Source organism: Scyliorhinus torazame, chromosome 14, assembly GCF_047496885.1.
Source record: "Scyliorhinus torazame isolate Kashiwa2021f chromosome 14, sScyTor2.1, whole genome shotgun sequence".
Lineage (NCBI taxonomy): Eukaryota > Metazoa > Chordata > Chondrichthyes > Carcharhiniformes > Scyliorhinidae > Scyliorhinus > Scyliorhinus torazame.
In genome coordinates this window covers 105,002,858-105,027,079 of record NC_092720.1, presented here as the reverse complement: position 1 = coordinate 105,027,079, position 24,222 = coordinate 105,002,858, and the positions used below count along the sequence as shown (strand labels likewise).

General features: G+C 50.4%; 1 protein-coding gene across 1 annotated transcript in view; it reads right to left on the bottom strand.

The window, feature by feature from the left end:
* Positions 1 to 581: 581 nt before the first annotated feature.
* The window catches only part of LOC140389931 (integral membrane protein 2C-like), a 100,947-nt gene continuing 77,306 nt past the window's right edge, over positions 582 to 24,222 (bottom strand). Inside the window, exons 3-6 of the mRNA XM_072474587.1 lie at positions 6,055 to 6,246; positions 4,178 to 4,288; positions 3,205 to 3,355; positions 582 to 1,149 (exon numbers count right to left, since the gene is read on the bottom strand). Coding sequence (XP_072330688.1) covers positions 1,058 to 1,149; positions 3,205 to 3,355; positions 4,178 to 4,288; positions 6,055 to 6,246 — 546 coding nt within the window. The 3' untranslated portion in view covers positions 582 to 1,057. The remainder of the gene's footprint in view (positions 1,150 to 3,204; positions 3,356 to 4,177; positions 4,289 to 6,054; positions 6,247 to 24,222) is intronic.

Sequence of the window (24,222 nt, the reverse complement as noted above, 5' to 3'; positions counted from 1 at the left end):
CTCAATGAGTTTGACTCTCTGCTAATCTAAATGTAGTAACACAGTCTAACTGAACCAGCCTGCTCTAAGCCACGTGCTGGGGTGTGATGCTGAGGATACACCCTGTCTCACTCTGTAGATGTTGGTCTGTGGAAAGAGGCGGGGTGTGAGTGCCTCACCCCTTTTATAGTGAGATACCACCCCTGAGTGTCCTGACTGCTCATTGTCGTGTCCTATTCTATGTGTTCATTAGCTGCATGTTTACATATCATGACACTCCTAATTTGGATGTTCAACAGAATATAAGGTTTTCAATTGTAAGTGACAGCTTAAGTGTGTCTCCTTCCTGCTGGTTTTTGGGCATGAGTAATGCAGAAGGAAAATTAATGATGTGCCTGTTCTTTGGAACATCAATATACTATGTGCTCAGTATTGTTCACTGGAGTGTTTTGGATGGTTTGGCACAGTAGGGCTGAACAGGAAAAATCTCTCCAGGAATGTGATAATGGACATTGCTTCCACAGCATGTCTGACAAAGTGTCCCAGCCTGCAGTAAAGAAACAGAGACACAGATGGAGGCATGAAGAAGAATGTGAGTCTACTTTTGATTCAACAATTTTATTCTTTCAAGCATATCATTTACTTCTATGCTACATTTGCAACATAAATATACGCAACAGTCATTTTTGGCTCAGGTGTACATTTCTCTTTTCTCATTTTGGTCGAAATAGTAATTTTGTTACTTTTGTCTTTTCAACTGAAACTTGTGAAATATGCTGTGAAGTACATACTCCTAATTTGGATGTTTAACAGATACAGCCATGCAGTGTTATGAGGAGGGAGAGAGGTTACCCTTTCTGTTCTGAATGATTCGTCAGCAGCATAAAGGCTGTTGGATTGCAAAAAGCAACTAATGCAATGTTAAAATGCAACTTTGACCACTTCATTACAGGATTGCAGAGTCACCACAAAGACATGAACAAGAGTGTAGGAAACTAATATATCGTTGACCTTGTGTGCAAGAATAACTGCAAGCAGCTGTGCCTTGAGTAACATAGATACTGTAAACTTTGTGACTTCAGTCCCTTTCGCAGATGGATGTTTCAACCACAAATACATTTACAAAGTGTCGTATGCGTTGGCAGTGCTTGACATCACGCTTCTCGATGGCTGGAACAGAAAGAGAAACCGTAACTGGTCCATTCTGTAAATGCATATGGCCGACAACTGTTCAATGTGGAGAGGATGGTTTTTCATTTATTAAACATTAATTTTGCACTATCTTCAACCTTTCCCATACGTATGAGTCACTCTGAGGCAAAGCAGGCTTACTTGGCAGGGGTTGTTTAGATCAGGGAATGCAGATACAATGCAGTCCCCACTTAAAAATCCAACATTCTCTCCACATATTTCTATTTCTATTACAAATTTGTATGTCCACCTTTTTTAACGGAAGCAGCCTGAGCACAATTTATTAATGTGACCCTCTCACCAGCAATGGTGCTGGGGAAGAGTTTAAGAATTTTCCATGATAAACTTGGACAGAAACATTTATGAGGGAACAAGTTACCAGGAAGTGAACAGTTACCAGGTGAACCTAATATTTTACTGCTTCCATTTTTTTGAATCAGCAATTAAGATTGCTTTTCCATAGTAAGAAACGCATTTCCTGTTTAAACATCTAAATTTGTTTTTGCACATGTTCATTTTGCAATTGTCATGACTATACTTTATATAATTATTTCTGTATAATTGATTTAAAGGAACACGGTCAACATATTACATTTTCTTTTGAGATGGTTTATCACAGCTTTTATAATGATATAATTAACCAAAAACATTATTATCTACTCTTACACAACAATGTGTTGAAGCTGCACCAGATTTCATGGGCTGGATTCTCCAATTGTGAGGCTATGTCTTCACGCCGATGTGGAAACAGAGGTGTTTTACGCCCGAAAATTCTGCGCAAAACAGCCACCGATCCGGTGTGTAGTTGGGGGCTAGCATGCCGGCAGCGTAGAGCACCCGGCTCTATCTGCCAATACGACACGGAGAATTGCCAGGTCCGTGGCCACGCATGCGCACGGCGGCCGCCTGCAGTGGCTGCGCCTTGCAATATGGTCACCGCCACTCACAGACCCAGCTTGCAAAATAGTCCCCCCCCTTTGGCCGGCTCGCACGATCCAGACCACCCCCAACAGTGCCCCCAGCACCTGATACAGTCCCCCCTGCCCGCGGATTGGCCATCCCCCGACTGTGATGCCGTTGGACTGAGTCTGCACCCGTCACGCCGAGTCCCCGACGGATGATAGCACCAGCGACCGACGCCATTGGGAACTCGGCTGGTCGGGGACAGAGCTTCGGGGGTGCCGGCCTCAGGCAACGCCCCGAGGCCGTCGATACGCCGCTTTGGAGGGGGCGGAGCATCGCGAAAGCAGCGCCGACCCCAATTTGGTCGGGAACTTTGAATATCCGGCCGATTGCCGAACGCGATTTCGCCGTCGGTGACCGGAGAATCCAGCCCCATAAGTTTCTGTCTGGTCAGAGCAACGTGAGGATTTGATAATGCAAGCCAGACCAATAACTATTTTACTTGCGAGCCCTTGCTGCTGGATAACACAATCTCTTTATATTGCCTTTTCATAAAATTTCTTACTTTTCTCTTAGAACTGTGAATTCAGCCTTCAGTAATGGCTTTTCCTGCTTCACTTGATAAGTATCAGCTTCTTTCAGTGTTATTACAAGAATGATATTTACTCACTTGGGGGTTCAAACCAGTCTGTCTGAATAGTATTGTTAGGTCACGGTGAGACACGGTGTATCAGCTCCCAAGTATCGCACTGTCCCTATTAGGTACAGTCAAGCTCCAATCAGTTTCACTTCTCTACTGCTCATTATTTCCAATTCTGGGGGTTTCATAAGGAGTTGATTCTAAGGTTTAAGTCAAAGTGCACCTCTTTTCGGTCACAGCCTTGTAATCAGACATTGAATCAGAGTGGTGGATGGTACCGTTGACTGTATTTTAATGGGTTTCAGCAGATTTCACAATTACAGTCTCACATAATAGTGGAGCTATTACTATTGCAGAGAAAAAGGCTAAAATTAAATTGCTCTTAGCCCCTTAAAGAAATTCTGTTGTCAGATTAGAACAGTTCAGCACTCGTGTCTCAGATGAGCATCATTCATGTTGGATCAGATGGAAAACCGACATACAGGGCTTACCTCTTTTTACATTCCTGCGTTTCAGCTTGTATATTTCCTTTCCATTGCACAGCCGGTGGATAAAGGTACCCAGTTGCTGCATGTTGCTGACCTGTTCTGTAACTTCCATCTCCTCCTGAATAACATATGTCTGTGGCAGGTAGGTCCCCTTCTGCGAGGATTAATAATGTGATTGTTAACTCAGATTTTCAAAGATCTGCACATTAGGACAGTTTGTTCTCCAATTAGTACATGGTTTTGCATTTTCTTTTTAAAAATAAATTTAGAGTACCCAATTCATTTTTTCCAATAAACGGGCAATTTTAGCGTGACCAATCAACCTGCACATCTTTGGGGTGTGGCGGCGAAACCCAAGCAAACACGGGGGGAAATGTGCAAAGAGCCGGGATCGAACTGGGACCTCAGCGCCGTGATGCAGCACTGTTAACAAATGCACCACCGTGCTGCCCCCATAGTTTAGCATTTTTGAGGGAGAAATTTCCTTCACCATTTTATTTTGATGCAGTCTCTCATCCTGTGATTGGCTCCACATAGGAGGCGTTGACAAGAAAAGGAGACGTTGACAAGAAAACTCATCATAAGCATCATTTACTAGAGGGGCCGAAGAACCATAACAGATAAGGCAAGGAGTGAAATAATCTGAGAGTTAAAATTGCATTTAAAATAAGCAAGTCAATACCATTGTTAAAGCAATAAACAAAGGAATTTCAATCAAATGTATTAACATTTTGTGCTACAAATCACATGGTACACTTTTAATCCTTGGATCTTCTGCAGATTTTCAATTTACAGCCCAATGTAAAACTGCCATTGTAGATCAGCTACCTATTATCAAAAGCACTCATTTAAAGTTCCACGCACTAAGTTGAAAATCTATTCTATTATTACAAAACAGAATATTTCCTATTCATACAGCATTCCATTTAATCTGTTAGTAAATCTTAAAAGGGCAAATTGAAAAAAGGTGACTGACCTTCACGTTGACCAGCAGTTCCCAGAGATTGCGAGGGGGCATTACAATGGTGGTGTTCAGTTCAATTACGTAGCATTTATCCAGAGAGATGTCATGGTAAGCAGTCAACCGCTGCAAACAAATACAAATGTAGTTGCTACTGTGAAAACGATCTCTCCTTTTCCCCGCATGGGAATCTGGACTCCACTTCGGATTTTAAAAATCACCCTCCCAGCGCAGAAAATCCCACCTCGGACAGAAAATCCATCCTGCGTTACCACACACTTAGAATTCTCATGTGCTCCTGAGATTCAATGGTCAGCAACATGGACGCAAGGTTATCACAAACCAAGGTAAGCGGGCAACTACAAATAGCACCTGTTTTTTGTATTTTCAAGGAGGGAGAAGCAAATCCTCGCAGTTTTACTTTAATGTGTTCTCGGCCTCAACTTGTGTTTTTCTCCACACAGGAAATATCAAGAAGGAGCTTCACCGCAAGCTTCAGTTACTAACAAGGCTGAAGAACAATAACAGGCCAGTCAGCAAAGTGGTGTCCCCTGAATGTTGATCTGAAACCAGCTTCTGTTAGGTTCTCTGGAGAAAGCTCACTCTTTGATTTTTTTTCCCTTCCTTCTTACGAGGAATCACCTGACATTATGAGGGGCCAAAGAGTTGAAAATGGTATGGGCGCATCTGTGTATTTCCACTAAGACACAGAGTACTCAAAGTACCATTGATAACCCTGGGACCAGACAGTGGGCAGAATTTGAGAGAGTGTTAGGCTCTGACAGGCTCTGACTGAAAACAGGAGAGCATCTCTGCAGATGCACAGCTGAGTTTCACACCAGATTTTCTGGCACTTTGTGCAAAGAAATATGGGGCGTGGTTTATGCCGCGTGTCCGGTGGGGCGGGGCCTGAAAAAGCCAGCAAGGCTGACTCCACAGCGGTCAGGGCACCGTCTTTAACGTGTGCACCGGTTTACGCTAAATATAAACTCTTTCCCACCCCCCCTCCCAGACATGGAGAACACTCCCCCCCACACAAAAGCATCTCTTTCCATCCCCCCACCTCGGAGGTATCAGGGGCTCTCTTCCCCACCCCACCACACAATTATTGGGGCCGTTTCCCCCAACCCCACACCACTGCACCTGTATCAGGGACAATGCCCCCCTCACACGCACCAGCACCCCCCACCCCCCCCAACTCAAATAAGGGACCCCACCACACAATGGGACTCCCCAGAGGACCCATCCCTGGCACTGCCCCCAGTACTGCCAGGGTGGCATTGCCAGGGGTGCATTGCAAACCTGTACTAAGGACAGGACCAGGGAGGCAGTGCCTGGGTATTCGCCCCCCCCCCCAACCGACTGAACGGTTTTTAAAGACCTCCAGCGGAATTCTCTGTCGGCGGGATCCTCCGCACCGCCAGCAGCACACCCACGCCAGTGGGTTTCCCGGCGGTGTGGTCTGGCCAAAATGAAAAATCCTATTGGCCTGCTGCTGGTACAGAGGATCCCGCTGCCAGCGAGGGCACACCGCGCAGGAAAACATGGCTGGCAAACCAGAGAATCCCGCCCCTGTTGTATGAATATTCAGTGAGACGGGATCACGTGGTGAAATGTATGGATATGTTTGTTCTGTCACCAGCGAAGAGCGGGGAAAATTAGGAAATTAGACCTTGCCGGTGAGATCTTGTTTCCTGACTCTTATGTGATTTTGCCCCCATATCGTCGTTTGCGCCCATGGCGAATATGGGCACAGAATCACAAAAGTGTGTTTGAATTCTATCAAGTCACATCACACACTACATAAATAATAATTTAAGTTTTCTTGTTGAATTTTCAAATTTTTTTTAATACTCATTCACTTACAATTTGCAACTAGCTCAGTAACTTACCCGCTGGAAGTCATGGATGATATCAGCAGCATCCCCTCCTCTGAACTGGGGCACCGGGACATTGATCAACTCAACCTGTTCATCCAGGTAAATTTTTACATCCTCTTCCAGTTGCATCCCGATTCGGAATGGGGCGTAGGCCGAATCTTCATCATACAGGACACTGCAGTGAAACATATTCTCTTGCGTGTGCTATTTAAAGAGAGGAAATGATTAAAGCCTTCAATATTGTTAGCAGCCATGAATATTGCAAATATTCACTTCGGAGTGTCTGTCATTTGCTCTCAAAACAAATACTGTGAAGGCAATATATCATATAACCTTCACCTAATTTTCTTTGTAGTGTAAATGTTAGTAGACATTAGTAGACTGACACATTATGCACCTTGCTGCTTTTCAAATGAGCATGTTGCTAGGTTGAGAAAGGCCCGGTCCCAATTTGCACGTGGGTCCTCCTGAGAGTAAGTCACTTTTAAACCATTATCTCGAGGGAAATTTGGGCTCATTACATTCTTAAATTTAAAAGGTAACTGTCATGATATTCAGATGAACATCACAGCACATACATACACACATAATGATGGACAGATCAACGGACCAATCAACACACAAAACACGACAGCCAATCACGGACAAGAGCATACACAGTACAAAGCAGGGAGCACGACGCTTCCTGGGCACTCGAGCAGGAGAGGGCTCAGGGCACAGACCTCATTGCCAGCCACTCAGAGATTCACCATGTGCTGAATACCAGAGTTTAATATGTTAATAGTTCATTGAAATAAAACTGCATTATACCATTCGCAACCGTGTTGGTTCGTCTGTGTTGCTTCATGATACCAGGAGTGATTTGACACCAACACACAAATCTGCCATCCTGCGCCATGAACACCGTCAACACACCGCAGCCGCTACAAGTCGCTGGGAACCTCGGCGTAAATTGGAAGCTGTTCAAGCAGCGCTTCCAGCTCTTTCTGGAAGCCAACTAAAGAGAGAGCGCCTCGGACACCAGAAAGATCGCCATCCTCCTCACCACCGCAGGGCAGCACGCCATCCATGTCTATAACTCCCTGGTGTCCGCGGAAGGCGAGGACAAATACAAATACAAGACGGTCCTTCTCAAGCTCGACCAACACTTCAACGTCGAGGTCAACGAGAGCTTCGAGAGGTATCTCTTCCAGCAGCGCCTACACGGTAAGGATGAATTCTTTCAGTCATTCCTTACCCATCTCCGCATCCTCGCGCAGTCTGCGGTTACGACACCACCTCCGATTCCATGATTCGGGACCAGATCGTTTTTGGGGTCGTCTCAGGCACCCTACGCCAGCAGCTTTTAAAAATAAAAGGCCTCACCTTAGCCTCCGCAATCGAAGCCCGTGTCCTGCACGAAAACGCGACTAGCCGCGATGCACAATTTCAGACGACCGAATCGGCGCGGCGTGGGTCCTACGCGGCCGGATTGGCGAGCCAGGTGCCCCACGAGGCCAAACGGGTCCTGGCGATCGAGTTCCTCCCGGCCCGCGGCCCGGACGACGTCGGCCATTTCGCGCGTTTTCGGGGCCTCCCGCGCTTGTGCGTCCCAAAACCTATGGCAACACCGAGGGACGTGATGTGCAGGCGCGTCCGACACAAGACCGAACTGCGCATGCGCAGTGGCGCAACGAACGTCATGATATCACGACGTGCGGCAACTGTGGAGCTGCACATTTTAAGCAGCAATGTCCCGCAAGAACCCAACAATGCCTACGCTGTGGCAAGGTGGGCCACTACGCTGCTTACTGTCGAGCAGCTCAACCTGTCAATCTTCCACAACTCCGACAACCCCACAGGGACGTGCGGACCATTCAGCCTCCCCATTACGAATCTTGCCCAGACGACATCCAGACCGGTGACACAGATGACCGAGACGCCTTCCGTGTTGCGGTCATTGATGGGAACCGAGTTAACACGATCAATCCAAGTGATGAATGGTATGCCACCCTGACGGTCAACCAATCGCCGATAACTTTCCGCCTGGACACTGACGCCTCCGCCAACCTCATAGCATGGTCAGCCTTCTACGCCATGAAGGTCAGACCACCAATTCGGCCGTCCCAGTGCAGGATTGTCGACTACAACGGGAACGTTATCCCGGCTATGGGATCCTGCCAGCTCCAGGTGACACACAACACACACACGGCCACACTCTCATTCGAGATAGTCGGCTCATCGAAGGATTCCCTGCTGGGTGCACAGGCATGCAAGGCTCTCCACCTCGTGCAACGAGTCCATTCTCTCTCTCCAGACGGAACGTCTGACTTCCCGGATGCAGAGTTTAACGCACAGCTCCAATCGCTCCTCGCCCACAACCAGGAGGCATTCGAGGGCATGGGAACACTGCCATACACCTATAGAATTCAGCTCAAACCAGTCGCCACCCCGGTCAGTCATGCACCTCGCAGGGTCCCTGCGCCACTCAAAGACCGCCTCAAGCAGCAGCTGCAGGATCTCCAGGACCAAGGGGTCCTATCCCGGGTCACGGAGCCCATGCCGTGGGTCAGCTCCATGGTGTGTGTCAAGAAGCCCTCCGGCGAGCTCCGGATCTGTATTGACCCAAAAGACCTCAATAACAATATTATGAGGGAACATTACCCCATACCTAAACGGGAAGAGATCACGAGTGAAATGGCCCAGGTGAAAATATTTACCAAACTGGATGCCTCTAAAGGCTTTTGGCAGATCCAACTAGATCCGTCCAGCTGAAAGACGTGCACTTTCAACACCCCTTTCGGCAGGTTCTGCTACAACAGAATGCCATTTGGCATCATCTCGGCATCCAAGGTCTTTCATCGGATCATGGAGCAGATGATGGAGGGCATCGAAGGGGTGCGTGTCTACGTGGACGACGTCATCATCTGGTCCACCACACCACAGGAGCACATTTATCGTCTCCAACGCGTCTTTGCACGCATACGCGAAAACGGCCTGCGCCTCAACCGAGCCAAGTGTTCTTTCGGCCAAACCGAGCTGAAGTTCCTGGGGGACCACATTTCCCGGTCAGGGGTCCGTCCGGATGCAGACAAGGTGAGCGCCATCACAGCCATGCCGCAGCCGGCAGACAAGAAAGCAGTACTACGCTTCCTAGGCATGGTCAACTTCCTGGGGAAGTTCATTCCCAACCTTGCCTCCCACGCGACAGCTCTGCTCCACCTCGTCAAAAAGTCCACGGAGTTCCAGTGGCAGCACACACACCAGCAGGAATGGGAGGTGCTCAAACTCAAGCTCACCACTGCACACCCGGTACTGGCGTTTTTCGACACGTCTCGTGCCACTAAAATCTCGACTGATGCCAACCAGTACGGCATGGGGGCAGTGCTGCTGCAGCGGGATGACACTGTGTCATGGGCCCCGGTCGCCTATGCCTCGCGGGCCATGACCCCCACAGAGCAGCGCTACGCGTAGATCGAAAACGAGTGCCTGGGCATGCTAACCAGTTTAGACAAGTTCCATGATTATGTGTATGGTCTCCCCGGTTCACTGTTGAAACTGACCACCGCCCCCTGGTCAGCATCATAAACAAGGACCTGAACGAGATGACCCCTCGCCTCCAGCGCATCCTACTTAAAACTCAGGAGGTATGACTCCCAACTGGTCTACACCCCAGGGAAGGACCTTATCATTGCGGATGCCCTATCGAGAGCAGTGAGCACGCCGCAAGATTCGGAGGGGTTCGTATGTCAGGTCGAGGCGCAGGTGGCCTTCACATCGGCAAATCTGCCAGCTGACGACTCCAGTCTGGCCCGTATTCGCAGAGAGACTGCGGCCGACCCCCTTCTACAACGTGTGATGCGCCACATGACGGGAGGGTGGCTCAAAGGGCAGTGCCCGCAGTTCTAAAATGTCCAAGACGACTTGGCCGTCATTGATGGTGTCCTTCTGAAGCTGGACCGGATTGTGATTCCGCACAGCATGCACAAGCAGGTTCTCGACCAACTACACGAAGGCCACCTGGGGGTCGAGAAATGCAGAAGGAGGGCTCGAGAGGCGGTATACTGGCCGGGTATCAGTGACGATATCGCCAATATGGTGCTCAACTGCCCAACCTGCCAAAGGTTTCAGCCGGCGCAACCTCCTGAAACGCTTCTGCTCCATGAGCTGGTGACGTCCCCATGGGCGAAGGTGGGTGTGGACCTCTTTCACGTGCTCGGCAGGGACTATGTCATCATCGTTGACTACTTCTCCAACTACCCAGAGGTCATACGCCTACACGATTTGACGTCGTCCGCTGTCATAAGGGCCTGCAAAGACACCTTCGCTCGCCACAGCATTCCGATGACGCTCATGTCGGACAATGGGCCCTGTTTCGCCAGCCAGGAATGGTCATCGTTTGCTGCCTCGTATGGCTTCACACACGTGACGTCTAGCCCTCTGCACCCCCAGTCCAACGGAAAGGCAGACAAGGGCGTTCACATTGTCAAGCGGCTCCTCTGTAAGGCTGCTGCTGCCGGATCGGATTTCTGCCTCGCCCTGCTGGCCTATCGCTCGGCCCCACTAGCCTCTCACCAGCCCAGCTGTTGATGGGTCGCGCCCTCAGAACTACTGTGCCTTCCATTCTTGCGCCCACAATTGACCATGCTCCGGTACTGCACAGGATGCAACTGCAGCGCGGTCGCCAGAAGAGGTCATATGACACACGGGCAACTGATCTTCCCGCCCTGACCCCTGGAGACGAAGTCCGCATCCACCTACCAGAAGGTGGCTGGTCAGCACTTGCCGAAGTTCTCCGACGCGTGGCTCCCCGCTCGTTCCTGGTTCGCATGCCTGATGGATCCGCTCGTAGGTGCAATCGCCGGGCTCTTCGCCTGCTTCCACGCTCGCTACAAGACCTTACACCGACACCGTGCCCTCCTGTTGTTCCTGATTTTGACTTGGTGGAACTGCCTGCTACCATGCCCCTTCCGTCGTCACCCGTGGCCAGGCCCGTTCCTCAGCCGGTGGTTCCAGACCTACCCTTGAGGCGGTCAACCCGAATTCGTCGCCCACCTACTAAACTGGACTTATGAGACTGTTTGTACATTGAACTCATGCAACCACTTTGTTAATATGTTTATGTTCTTATCGTTACAGGAATTCATTTTATCGTTCAACATTTCCTCGTTCTTTGTTTATGGTACAACCTCGTTGTTATGTCACACCCGACATCGCCCCTTGTATATAGTTAAGCCCCTTGTACATGCTGTAAATATTGCACACACACACATTTAGCTACACTCAGTACACATCTCTATTGATAAACACGTAGGCACATAATCCTGTAAAAAAGGGGGGATGTCATGATATTCAGATGAACATCACAGCACATACATACACACATAATGAGGGACAGGTCAACGGACCAATCAACACACAAAACACGACAGCCAATCACGGACAAGAGCATACACAGTACAAAGCAGGGAATTAATTTAGGAAATAATCCTTCTTAGTGCAAAACTGCTCATAGTCCAGTAACAATCAGCAGCAATTCGCCCATCTCGCCTAGTGGTATCACAAAGGTAACTCATGGAGGAGTTGGAAATGTCACACTGGTGACAGAAGGGGTACTTCGAAGTCTGAAGGAGTAAGAGTTTCGCATGTTCCTATTTATTAGTGCAATTTTAAACATTGTGAAAATATTCCGAAAGAATGGTCCTACGATCTTGGTAGGAATGGCTAAAATAGTAAAATCTTCCCACTCTTTCGATATGTTACTCCATCAATATCACTATAGTGTAGAAACTTTGTGTGAACTAATTGGCTGCTGCAAATACAAGCATGTATTTTCATTTTATTTGCCCACCAATTCGTAGCAACAGGGATAAGACAGCATGCTATAACTAACCAAGGAATTTTAATAGCTGATACTGTTGCCAAGAAGTAGAGAAGTTTCTTGATGTTCGTAGATGCATATCTCCACGAGTACGGAAAGCAACTCGACAGAGTACTGCTCGAGAGAGTACTGAACTTGGGGATTTGATGAGTGAAGGTATTTGGCGCTGTGAGGGAAGAGATGCTTGCCTGGATTCACTGCTGCCTGCAGCCGGTAGCGGTATTCTGATGTGGACATCAGGGAAATAAACCGGATCGGCGCCGATGCTCCAGCCCCTCGCTGGCAGTGAGATTGTGGTTTGCGCCCGTGCGCCAGTGAGAGGATGCAGATTGATGCAAATGGGTCCTAATGACCCAATCATGTCCACTTAGTGGGCCGGACACCTGAAACTCCTTGCCCGCTTGATTCTCCAGTCCTCTGGGCCGAGAATCACGTGGCCGGGGATAACTACTGGTTTTACCAGCATTGTCCTACGTGGTGGACCTCACCGTACGAAAAGAGGGTGACTCCTTAAGGGAATTGTCCCCAATGTCCACCCAAGGACCCCCCCCCACCCCCCCTCGTAATGCCAGACCTGCCCACTCCACCCACAACAGACGCTCCCATGCCCCTCCAGAGACCCCCTAATAAAGGACCCCCAGAGAGACCCCCTAAATAGGGGGCCCCAGAAACCCTCTGAATATAGGGATCCACCACATAAACCTTCTAAATAAAGGGACCCCCCACAGATCCCCCCCCCCCAGAAGAGAGACCCCGGTCCGGAAGCTGGACAGCAGTCCAGACAAGGGCAAGTGAGAAAGATTACTGTTGTAACATTCATCTGGGCATAGCTGCTGGTTCAGACACAGGAGGTACCACGTGTCAACACCTGGAAAGAGTAAACCAGAGACCTGTGTTTAAACCACTCAGATGCTTGAGCTGCAAGCCATTCATTCATTTCCCACACTGGGCTGTGATTAACAGCTTCCACAAACATAGTTTGCTTCATTCATATTTTTCATGGTTCAATATCTCTCAAGTGCTCTGACCACAATGTTCACAAACATCAACCACTTCAAAGAGTTAAGTGCTGTCAATTTCCAGCTGAGCACTTCAAAATCACTCAAGTGTGAAGGGGCAAGTGACTGGAATGCACTCTCTTTGAAATGGTTAAATGAATGATAGGGGCCGGTGGGGTCACCCCGGTACTTAGGAGATGGGGGGACCCAGAAAATCCAGGGGTGGGGAACTGATTCATGATGCAATGAGAGAGGGGGGGGGGTGCGTGGTGGGAGGCTGCTTTCGATGAAGGGGGAAATCGGTGGCCAACCATGGGACCTGACATCGAGATTCCCTCGTGAATCCCTCGTAATTCTTGCCATGCATAAATTTGAATGGCAAGGGATAATGAATTGTTTTCTGATTTGTGCTACCAGCAGGAGGACAAATCAGTTCCAATTCATTTCCTGCGGGAGAACATGGGGCTGGATTCTCTGTTTCAGTGGCTAGTGGGGCTGGATTCTCTGTTTCAGTGGCTAAGTGCTGGCTGAAACAGAGAATTTCCAGACATTTTACAATGCCAAAAGCGGCGCTGAATCCTCACCGCTCCCGTGCCAAAGACAACCTGCTCCCTGGCCGTGCATGCATACGATGACCTGCAGTGGTCGCGCCGTACAACATGGTGCCGGCCGTGCGCGTACCCGACCTGCCAAATACGGCCCCACAGGCCACCCCCCACCAGTCCTCGCGAAAACCTCCCCGACCAGCGCCACAGTTCCCGGCCGAGTGTGGCGCCGCTGGACACAGTCCACTGCCACCGGTTACAATATCGGTGTCGGGCAACGGAGAATCCCGCCCATAGTCTCCTAAACGGAGAATCCTGGTCAGGTGTTTTGGTCCTTTACAGAATAAGTCTTCCAAGAAAGGGAGAGGCAGCGAGACCTGAGAGCTGAAGTCTCAGAGACATTGGCCCATAGCCTCCGAGCACTGTAATGTAGGGAGTTAGAATCATAGAAGTTTACAGCATGGAAACAGGCCCTTCGGCCCAACCAGTCCATGCCGCCCAGTTTTTACCATTAAGCTAGTCCCAGTTGCCCGCACTTGGCCCATAACCCTCTATACCCATCTTACCCATGTAACTATCTAAATGCTTTTTAAAAGACACAATTGTACCCGCCTCTACTACTACCTCTGGCAGCCCATTCCAGACACTCACTACCCTCTGAGTGAAGAAATTGCCCCTCTGGGCCCTTCTGAAACTCTCCCCTCTCACCTTAAACCTATGCCCTCTAGTTTTAGACTCCCCTACCTTTGGGAAAAGATGTTGACTATCTACCTTATCTATGCCCATCATTATTTTATAGACCTCTATAAGATCACCCCCAAGCCTCCTACCCTCCAGGGAAAAAAGTCCCAGTCTATCCAGCCTCTCCTTATAACTCAAACCATCAAGTCCCGGCAACATCCTAGTAAATCTTTTCTGCACTCTTTCTAGTTTAATAATATCCTTTCTATAATAGGGTGACCAGAACTGCACACAGTATTCCAAGTGTGGCCGTACCAATGTCTTGTACAACTTCAACAAGACGTCCCAACTCCTGTATTCAATGTTCTGACCAATGAAACCAAGCATGCCGAATGCCTTCTTCACCACTCTGTCCACCTGCGACTCCACCTTCAAGGAGCTATGAACCTTCAAGGTTCCACCTTCAAGGAGCTATATACCTCAAAGGAGTTCTGGGAAAGTTCACCCACCAACTCCAACCCCTTACCCTGCCACTGGTATCCCGGAAATTCCTCGTAATCAGCAATCAGCCTGGAACTTCAAGCTTCCCTTGGGCAATTGACCTGCAATGAGAACCATCCAATAATGCGGTTTAAATTTCAAACTTTGGATGGTTCCGACTGTCTTACATCAATAATTACCCAGAAAAAGTTAGAATTAAAACCACTTTGAACTTCTGTGAACTATTATATTGATCCACCCTGACGCTTAGCCCCCATTCCCTGGCCAACCCCCCACACTCAAGAGACTCCCCAACCCCATGGGACACTCTCCCCTCTACCCCCCCAAATCCCCAACTACCCCACCCCTGGTGAACCATATGACATCCCCCCCCCACTAGCCACTCACGCACCTTCCACTGAGTACCCAACTCAACCACCCACTGACCACACGACATTCCCACTACCACCTGACCCACCCTTCCATTGACTACTCAACCTACTTCCCCCACTAACCATTAAATACGCACCTTCTTCCTGGCCTCTCAAAGTGGTTGGACCTTTCAACTTAACAGTTAAAAAACAGGCGCGTAGCTTACTTACCTTCGACTGAGCCCCCTCGATTGTAGGCTTCAGGAAACCACTGCACTGCACGGAATTCGCCGGCTTGTGTTGGACAGTAAGGTGAAATAGGAGCGGCTAGATTTCCAGGTGAAAAAGTACAATTGGAATGACAATCTGACTCAATTACCACTACACCGGAAGTTATAGTTCAGTAAGCAGGGAATTGCTTGTTTGGGGATTTTTTATGTTCCTTTTTCTCGAAACCAGTGTTTTTCAAACGTTTTTTTCCCGGTACCCACTTTTACCAATCGGCCGACCTTTGTGACCCATCCCGGCCCATCCTTGTCAAACACCATTTTCGCTTACCTTTAATGTGACAGGTGAGCCTGCTTAGTCCTCATGATCTCACTCCAATCAGGTTCACAGGTAATGTGCACATCGGGTGCAGAGTTCAGCTGGTTCCTTTGTGCTGTCTTCATCTTTGTGAGGACGAAAATTCCAACATCGCACATGTACGTCGTTGCGAAGGGCAATTGCAACAGAATGCTTTTTTTACTCAGCACTGGTTACTTCTCGGAGGCACTACTCCAGAATGCTGACAGCCTCATGGCCTTGTGGCGTGTTTTTAATGTGCTGTCACAGGTGAGGCAGACGTTTAGTCTCTTCATTTGAAGTTAGCTGTGTTAATAATTGACTCTGGGGTCTCAAACGCAACAGGATTTTTAACCCATCTCTTCTCGGTGATTTGGACATTCTGAATTCTCCCTCAGTGTACACGGACAGGCAACTGAGGCAGATTGTCATTCCAACTGTACTTACACTGTGGTGACTAGAGGATTTTCACTGTGGCGACTAAAGGATTTTCACAGCAACTTTATTGCAGTGTTAATGCAAGCCTACTTGTGACACTAAAAAAAATTGTTCTTATTAATCTCAAACTTCTCCTCTGAAACAAAATAAGGCTCAACGGTCTATTGACAGTTCCCTTACTAACACTGTTTTATTTGATGTGTTATAGCAGCGTGGGGAAGATTCATAGAGTCATAGATGTTTGCAGTAGTAGTTTTGGCTTGTGCACGTACTTGCCAAACTTTGGTTGACTTTTGGAAAGCATCTATTTCTTCAGTATCAAAAACAATCATCATCCTCCCCTTGCAATTTGAGGTTCAGTTTGTTTAGAATTGAAAAGATGTCTGCACGTTAAGATATAGTTAGCATCCAACTCTCATTTGCCAGTATTTCCCTACATATAACACACTTGGGTTTTGCATCCTGATTTGCATTGGCACAATTAACAAAGTCACATCTCAAAAAATTATCTTGATATTGCTTTCTTCCTGATTTCAGTTTATTCTTAATGGGTTGTTCATCAGAGTCCCTGGAGTTCTGTATACAGCTCACACCAGCACTGCTCTGTCTCCTGAGCAGTTCTCTTCAGTGGATTCAGTTGTGAGATCCTGGTCTGTTTGCGTCTCCAGCCTTCTCTTCCTTATTACAAAATTACCCACCTTCATCTCTGTGCAGTCCTGTTGCTCGCTTGCTGACAGCTACAAAATGGAGGAACCTCTCCTCCATGATTTTGCGCCCAAAGCATAGACGTACATGGCACGTGACATCAATGTACGTGCCAGGCGTGTGACTGGCCACTGCTTCTGGTGGGAAGACTCCAGAGTTTACATTTTTTTAAATAAAAATAATTTTTATTGAAGTTTTCACAAAATATCAACAACAAAATGTAAAAGGAACCCAATAGAATTAAATACAAAACAAAACAACCCCGTGTCCCCCTCCCCCTACACATAAATAATAAATGAACACCCGCCGAAACACATAGCAAACATAGCAAATATATACACCCCCTCAGATCCCCCAGTATAGACAAACAAAAATAAAATAGAACCCACCCACCCCCCGGGTTGCTGCTGCTGCTGACCATTGTCTACCGTTCTGCCAGGAAGTCTAAAAACGGTTGCCACCGCCTGAAAAACCCTTGCACCGATCCCCTTAAGGCAAATTTCACCCTCTCCAATTTAATAAACCCTGCCATATCGTTGATCCAGGATTCCACGCTTGGGGGCCACCCTGAAAACCCTCCATCTATTCTCCCTGGGACAAACCGGTGGTTCCCCCGTATCGGGGTACACACCAAGGCCCCCACTTCCCCCCTGTGCCGCCTCGATTGCCCCCAAACTTTGAGGGTAGCCGTCACCACCGGGCTCGTGGTATACCTCATTGGAGGGAGTGGCAGCGGCACCGTTGCCAGCGCCTCCAGACTCGTACCCTCACAAGACGCCGTCTCCAGCCTCTTCCATGCAGCCCCCTCCCCCTCCATCACCCACTTGCGCACCATCGCCGCATTGGAGGCCCAGTAGTACCCACAGAGGTTGGGCAGCGCCAGCCCCCCCCATCCCTACTCCGCTCCAGGAACACCCTTCTCACTCTCGGAGTCCCTCGCGCCCACACAAACCCCGTTATGCTCCTGTTGACCCATCTAAAGAAGGCCTTCGGGATAAGAATGGGGAGGCACTGGAACAGAAACAAAAACCTTGGGAGCACCGTCATCTTGACTGACTGCACCCTACCCGCCAGAGACAGCGACAATGTGGCCCACCTCTTAAACTCCTCCTCCATTTGCTCCACCAGCCTCGTGAAATTAAGTCTATGCAGGGCCCCCCAGCTCCTGGCCACCTAGACCCCCAAATACCTGAAGCTCCTCTCCGCTCTTTTTAGTGGGAGCTCGCCAACCCCCTCTCCTGGTCCCCTGGGTGAACCACGAACAACTCTCTCTTCCCCATGTTGAGCCTGTACCCTGAGAAATCCCAAACTCCCTGAGGATCCTTATTACCTCCGGCATTCCCCCCACTGGGTCCGCCACATATAGCAGCAAGTCGTCCGCATAGAGCGACACCCTATGCTCCTCCCCACCCCGCACCAGCCCCCTCCAGTTCCTTGACTCCCTCAGTGCCATAGCCAGGGGTTCAATCGCCAGTGCGAAGAGCAGGGGGGACAGGGGACACCCCTGCCTCGTCCCTCAATGCAACCAAAAGTACTCAGACCTCCTCTTATTCGTGGCCACACTCGCCATCGGGACCTCGTACAACAGCCTAACCCACCTGACGAATCCCTCCTCAAACCCAAACCGCTTCAGCATCTCCTACAAGTACCCCCACTCAGCGTCCATCGCCACCACTATCTCCCTCGCCGTCATCATAACATTCAGGAGCCTCCGCACATTCGCGTTCAACTGCCTCCCCTTCACGAACCCCGTCTGGTCTTCGTGGATGACCTGCGGCACCCAATCCTCAATCCTCGTGGCTAAGACCTTCGCCAGCACCTTGGCATCTACACTGAACAACAAATCGGTCTGTAAGACCCACACTGCAGGACATCCTTGTCCCGCTTCAGGATCAAGGAGATCAGTGCCCGGGACATCGTCGGGGGCAAAGCCCCCCCCCTCCCTTGCTTCATTGAAGGTCCTAACCAGCAACGGGCCCAACAGTCCACATATTGTTTGTAAAATTCGACCGGGAAACCGTCCGGCCCCGGTGCCTTCCCCGCCTGCATGCTCCCTATCCCTTTGGCCAGCTCCTGCAGCCCAATAGGGGCCCCCAGTCCCACCACCAGTCCCTCCTCCACCTTCGGGAACCTCAGTTGGTCCAGAAAGCGGCCCATCCCTCCCTCCTCCAGTGGGGGCTCGCACTGATACAGTTCCTCATAAAAGTCCCTGAAGACCCCATTGATGCCAACCCCACTCCGCACCACAATCCCTCGCCTATCCTTAACTCCCCCGATCTTCCGATGCTGATGCGCCAGCCTCCGACTTGCCTTTTCCCCAAATTAATAAATCACCCCCTGGGCCTGCCTCCACTGCGCCTCCGCCTTCCTGGTGGTCAACAGGTCGAATTCGGCCTGGAGGCTACGCCTCTCCCTCAACAGTCCCTCCTCCGGCACCTCCGCGTACCTCCTGTCTACCCTCACCATCTCCCCCACCAGCCTCTGCCTTTCCCTCTGCTCTCTCCTCTCCTTGTGGCCCCTAATGGAGATCAGATCTCCCCTAACCACCGCCTTCAGCGCCTCCCAGACCATCCCCACTCGGACCTCCCCGTTATCGTTGGCCTCCAGGTATCTCTCTATGCTTCCTCGGACCCGCTCGCTCACCTCCAACAGCCCCACCTCTAAGCGCCACAACGGACGCTGGTCCCTATCCTCCCCCAGCTCTTGGTCTACGCAATGCGGGGCGTGATCCAAAATGGCTATCGCCGAGTATTCGGTGTCCTCTACTCTCGCTATCAGCGCCCTGCTCATAATAAAAAAGTCGATCCGGGAATAGGCCTTATGAACGTGCGAGAAAAATGAAAATTCCCTGGCCCCTGGCCTTGCAAATCTCCCAAGGGTCCACCCCTCCTATCTGGTCCATAAACCCCCTCAGCACGTTAGCCGCCGCCTGCCTCCTACCCGTCCTAGACCTGGAGCGATCCAGTGCCGGATCCAACACCGTGAAAGTCCCCCCCCATTATCAGGCGCCCCACTCCCAAGTCCGGGATCCAACCCAACATGCGCCGCATAAAACCCGCATCATCCCAGTTCGGGGCGTACATGTTGACCAGCTCCACCCTCGCCCCTTGCATCTTACCACTTACCATTACGTAACTGCCGCCATTGTCTGTCACAATGCTCGACGCCTCGAACTACACCCTCTTTCCCACCAAGATCGCCACTCCCCCTCGATTTTTGGCATCCAGCCCCGAATGAAGCACCTGACCTACCCACCCCTTCCTCAATCTTGCCTGGTCGCCACCTTCAGGTGTGTCTCCTGGAGCATGACCACATCCGCATTCAGCCCCTTCAGGTGCGCGAACACCCGGGCCCGCTTAACCGGCCCGTTCAGTCCCCTTACGTTCCAGGTTATCAGCCGGATCAGGCCATAACCCCTCCTCGGCCAGCCACGCGCCCCACGCTCGGCCCGTTCCCCACGGAGACAGACCCATGTCCCAACCCCTCTCTACTCGCTCCAGCTCCCCCTTGATCATACCAGCAGCAACCCGTTTCCCCCCCTCCCCCCCAGCTAGGACCCCTCATAGCTGCATTGCTCCCCCATTGCACTCCCGCAAGTCAGCTGACTCCTGCTGACCCCGGCCACTCCTTCGACTTCTCCCATTGTGGGACTTCCCCTCCCCCTCCATTACCCACCAGCAGGCTCTCCACCTCCCCCTTCCATCCCCCTCCATTACCCACCAGCAGGCTCTCCACCTCCCCCTTCCATCCCAAGCGCGGGAAAAAACCCACGCTGCCCTGCCCTGGCCCCGCCCCCTCCAGCCTTCACCGCCGGAAAAAGCCAGTGCTTTCCACCTGCCCGGCCCCGCCTACTCTGTTGCAGCTCCTTTTACAGGCCCAGTCCCCTCACCCCTGACTCGGGCCTCACCCTCCCCCGCGGAGCCCCATCCTCCCTACCGGCCATCCACCCCTACTCCGTTTACTTGCCCCCCTCCAAGAGTCCACCCGACAGACCCAACTAAATCAGTGCCCAACTCACCCTAACCACCCACACCGAACCAAAAAGAAACAAGAACAAAGAAATCCCCCTCAAAATGTAACACAACAACACGCCGACCATCCCCACGCCCGACCCCCCCAACCTGACCCTCATTTTGTGTCCAGCTTCTCGGCCTGAACAAAGGCCCACGCCTCCTCCGGGGACTCAAAATAATGGTGCCGGTCCTTGTAGGTGACCCACAGACGCGCCGGCTGCAGCATGTCAAACTTCATCCCCTTCCTGTGCAGCACCGCCTTCGCCCGATTGTACCCTGCCCTTTTCTTCGCCACCTCCGCACTCCAGTCCTGATATATTCGAACCTCCGCGTTCTCCCACCTGCTGCTCCTCTCTTTCTTGGCCCACCTGAGCACACACTCCCGATCAGCGAACCGATGAAACCGCACCAGCACCGCCCGCGGCAGCTCGTTAGCCTTGGGCCTCCTCGCCAGCACTCTATGGACCCCTTCCATCTCCAGGGGCCCCTGGAAGGACCCCGCTTCCATCAGCGGGTTTAACATGGTGACCACATAGGCCCCCATGTCCGACCCCTCCATCCCCTCCGTGAGGCCCAGGATCCGCAGATTCTTCCACCTCGACCGATTCTCCATCTCCTCGAACCGTTCCTGCCATTTCTTCTGGAGCATCTCGTGCGCCTCCACCTTTACCGCTCGGCCCAAGATCTCGTCCTCGTTATCTGAGATCTTTTGTCGGACCTCGTGGATCGCCACCCCTTGGGCCGTCTGGGTCTCCAGCAGCTTATCAATAGAAGCCTCCATCGGCTCCAGCAGGTCCGCTTTGAGCTCCATGAAGCAGCGCTGGATACCCTCCTGCTGCTCCTGCGCTCACTGCATCCACGCTGCCTGGTCCCCGCCCACCGCCATCTTGCTCTTCTTCCCTCGCACTTTCTTTGGCTTCACCACCACTTTCTTAGTCGCCCCACTCCTGGTCTAAGCCATATACAGTCGGGGGAATGTTGCAGTCTTCTTCCCACACCGGGAAATGTCGGAAAAATGCCGTTGGGGGCCCTGAAAAAAGCCCAAAGGTCCGTTCCATGTGGGAGCTGCCGAACGTGCGACTTAGCTCTGCATAGCAGCAACCAGAAGTCCAGAGTTTGCATTTAAAGGCTGATGGCAGCCGGCATTCTCAGCTTAAAAGGTGGCCGCTGCGAGTATTCCTAAAAACTGGTCGCAGATGTTGGCCGCTTCTCCCGAGATCGGGAATGCCGCAATCGACCGTTCGCCGACCCTGCCAACATCCGCTCGCGACCCACCACAGGTCACGAACCCCAATTTGAAAAACCCTGGTTTAAACTACTACTCGGCAGCTATTAACATTGTATTAAATCTATTGCTTACCTTTTAAAACCACTTAATGCAACTGTAATTTGTCATTGAGTGGTATTCCTAAACTTGAATACTTTGTTTATCTGACAAAGATCAATTCAATCGAAATTTAATAATATATCACTCCCTTTGGAATATCTTTCAGAACACTAGTTCCCTCGTCTCTCAGAAGCCTTTTGTATTTAAATTAAAAAATAAACAAATCCAAAAAATATTACTTAGTAACTGCAGCCTAGCAACAAAATGATTAAACTGCCCGTTTGCAAATATGCCTCGCAAAAGTGAGACAATGTATAATTTCTGCTGTCAGTTGAATGAAGAAACTATAAATAACCACCTCTGTATCAATCTATCTTATTTGCACGCGATTAGCAGTAACTGGTTGACTCTGCTGTTGTTGGTTTTGATTAAATCAACCCAAGGAGGGAAGTATGGTGGCGCAGTGGTTAGCACTGCTGCCTCACAGTGCTGAGGACCACCAGCCACCCCACCCACCTACCATCCTACTCAGCTACAACTAATCCAACTACCACATTACCCACTTTCTCCAACTGCCCACCTACTCACTTTCCACCTCAGCCACCTGTGACCCTACCAACCTGGCACCTTACCTACCTGCCTTCTATCCATCTATCTATTCACCCATCTACCCACCCTACCATCCAACCCACCCACCTAGTCATCCACTCACCCATTCACTAATCTTCACACTGGACATTTAAACGTATCTAAGAGCTGCTAGTGCTGGAAAATATGGGTGTGTCTGGATTCACGCCCCACCCCACCCCTCCTCCTTTCCCTGCTACCCTCACATGGCCCCCAGCTCTGCCATGCAATGGAGTTCCTCGAGGAATGCTGTACTCCGTATTTCTGAAGAATTTGGGCTTGGAAGAGCTGCTGAGAAATGTGGAGCAGCATCCAGTTGTGGAAAAGCTTCAGTGGAGCTGTAATCCAACATGATTGCTACTTTGCAGGGATCTGGGCCAGTGTATCCTGAACAGCAGCAACAATCACAACTTCTACATTTCAATGTAATGCAACTTCCCAAGGCACTTCACAGCAGCATTATAAAACAAAGAAAGACATCAAGCCACATAAGGAAATATTAAATCAGATGAAGAAATGTCTGGTGAAAGAGGTAGGCTTCAAAAAGAGTCTAAAAGAAGGAAAGCGACAATAGAGGTGGATGAGTGTAGGGAGGGAATCCCAGATTTTGGAGCCGAGGCTAATAAAGGCGCAACCACAAATGGTGGAGCAATTGCATCCGGGCATGCACAAGATGGCAGAATAAGAGGAGTGGGATCGGAGGAGATTACAGAGACAGGGAGGGGCAAGGTCATGGAGAGCTTCAAAACAAGGATGAGAATTTTAAAATCAAGACGTTGCTTGGCTGGGAGCCAGTGTCGGTCAATGAGCATAGAGGTGAAAGGGGATGTCATGTCCACTACCTGCATGCCCTGTTCTGAATTTGAAACCCACTTTTATATCTTAGGCCAAAAATATGGCCGTCCAAAGGTCACCTGACATCTTTGCGGATTAAAACCACTCCTCTGTGAATCAGTGAACAGACTGATGTGAATTGATGCTCTTTCCTGAAACAAATCCAAAGGGTATTATCAAGATTGAATGGGCCAGTCTAAAACAAAGGGCGGGATTCTCCATTTGAGAGACTGTGGGCGGGAGTCTCTGTAGCCGATGCTGAAATCAAGAACGGCGATCGGGTGGAGGATGACTCCTGACGGCGAAATCAGGGCAAGCACCGACTTGACGCTGGTTCGCAATACTATGCCCCTCCAAATCGATGTCATCGGGACGCGTGCCGCGCGCAACCGCCATGCTGTTGGTACTTCATGAGCCAGTCCACCCGACAGTGTCCAGCACTGCCACACTCGGCCCAGATCCGTGCCGCTGGCCAGGGGCTTCTACTAGGGCTGGGGGGAGTGGTGGGGGGTGGCCAGGTGGTTAGGATGGGCGGGTACGCAGTCCAGCATGGCCGGTGCCATGTTTTCTGGTGTGACCGGTGCATATGTGGGGGTTGTAGGCGTGCGCGGTTGCAGCTCGTCAGCCCTACGCATGTACGGCCCGGGATCCGGCGATTCTCCAACCGTTTTCCGCACATTCAGTGGGTGTTTCACGTGGCGCTGGTGCGAGGCCCTCACCGGTATTGGAATAGGGGA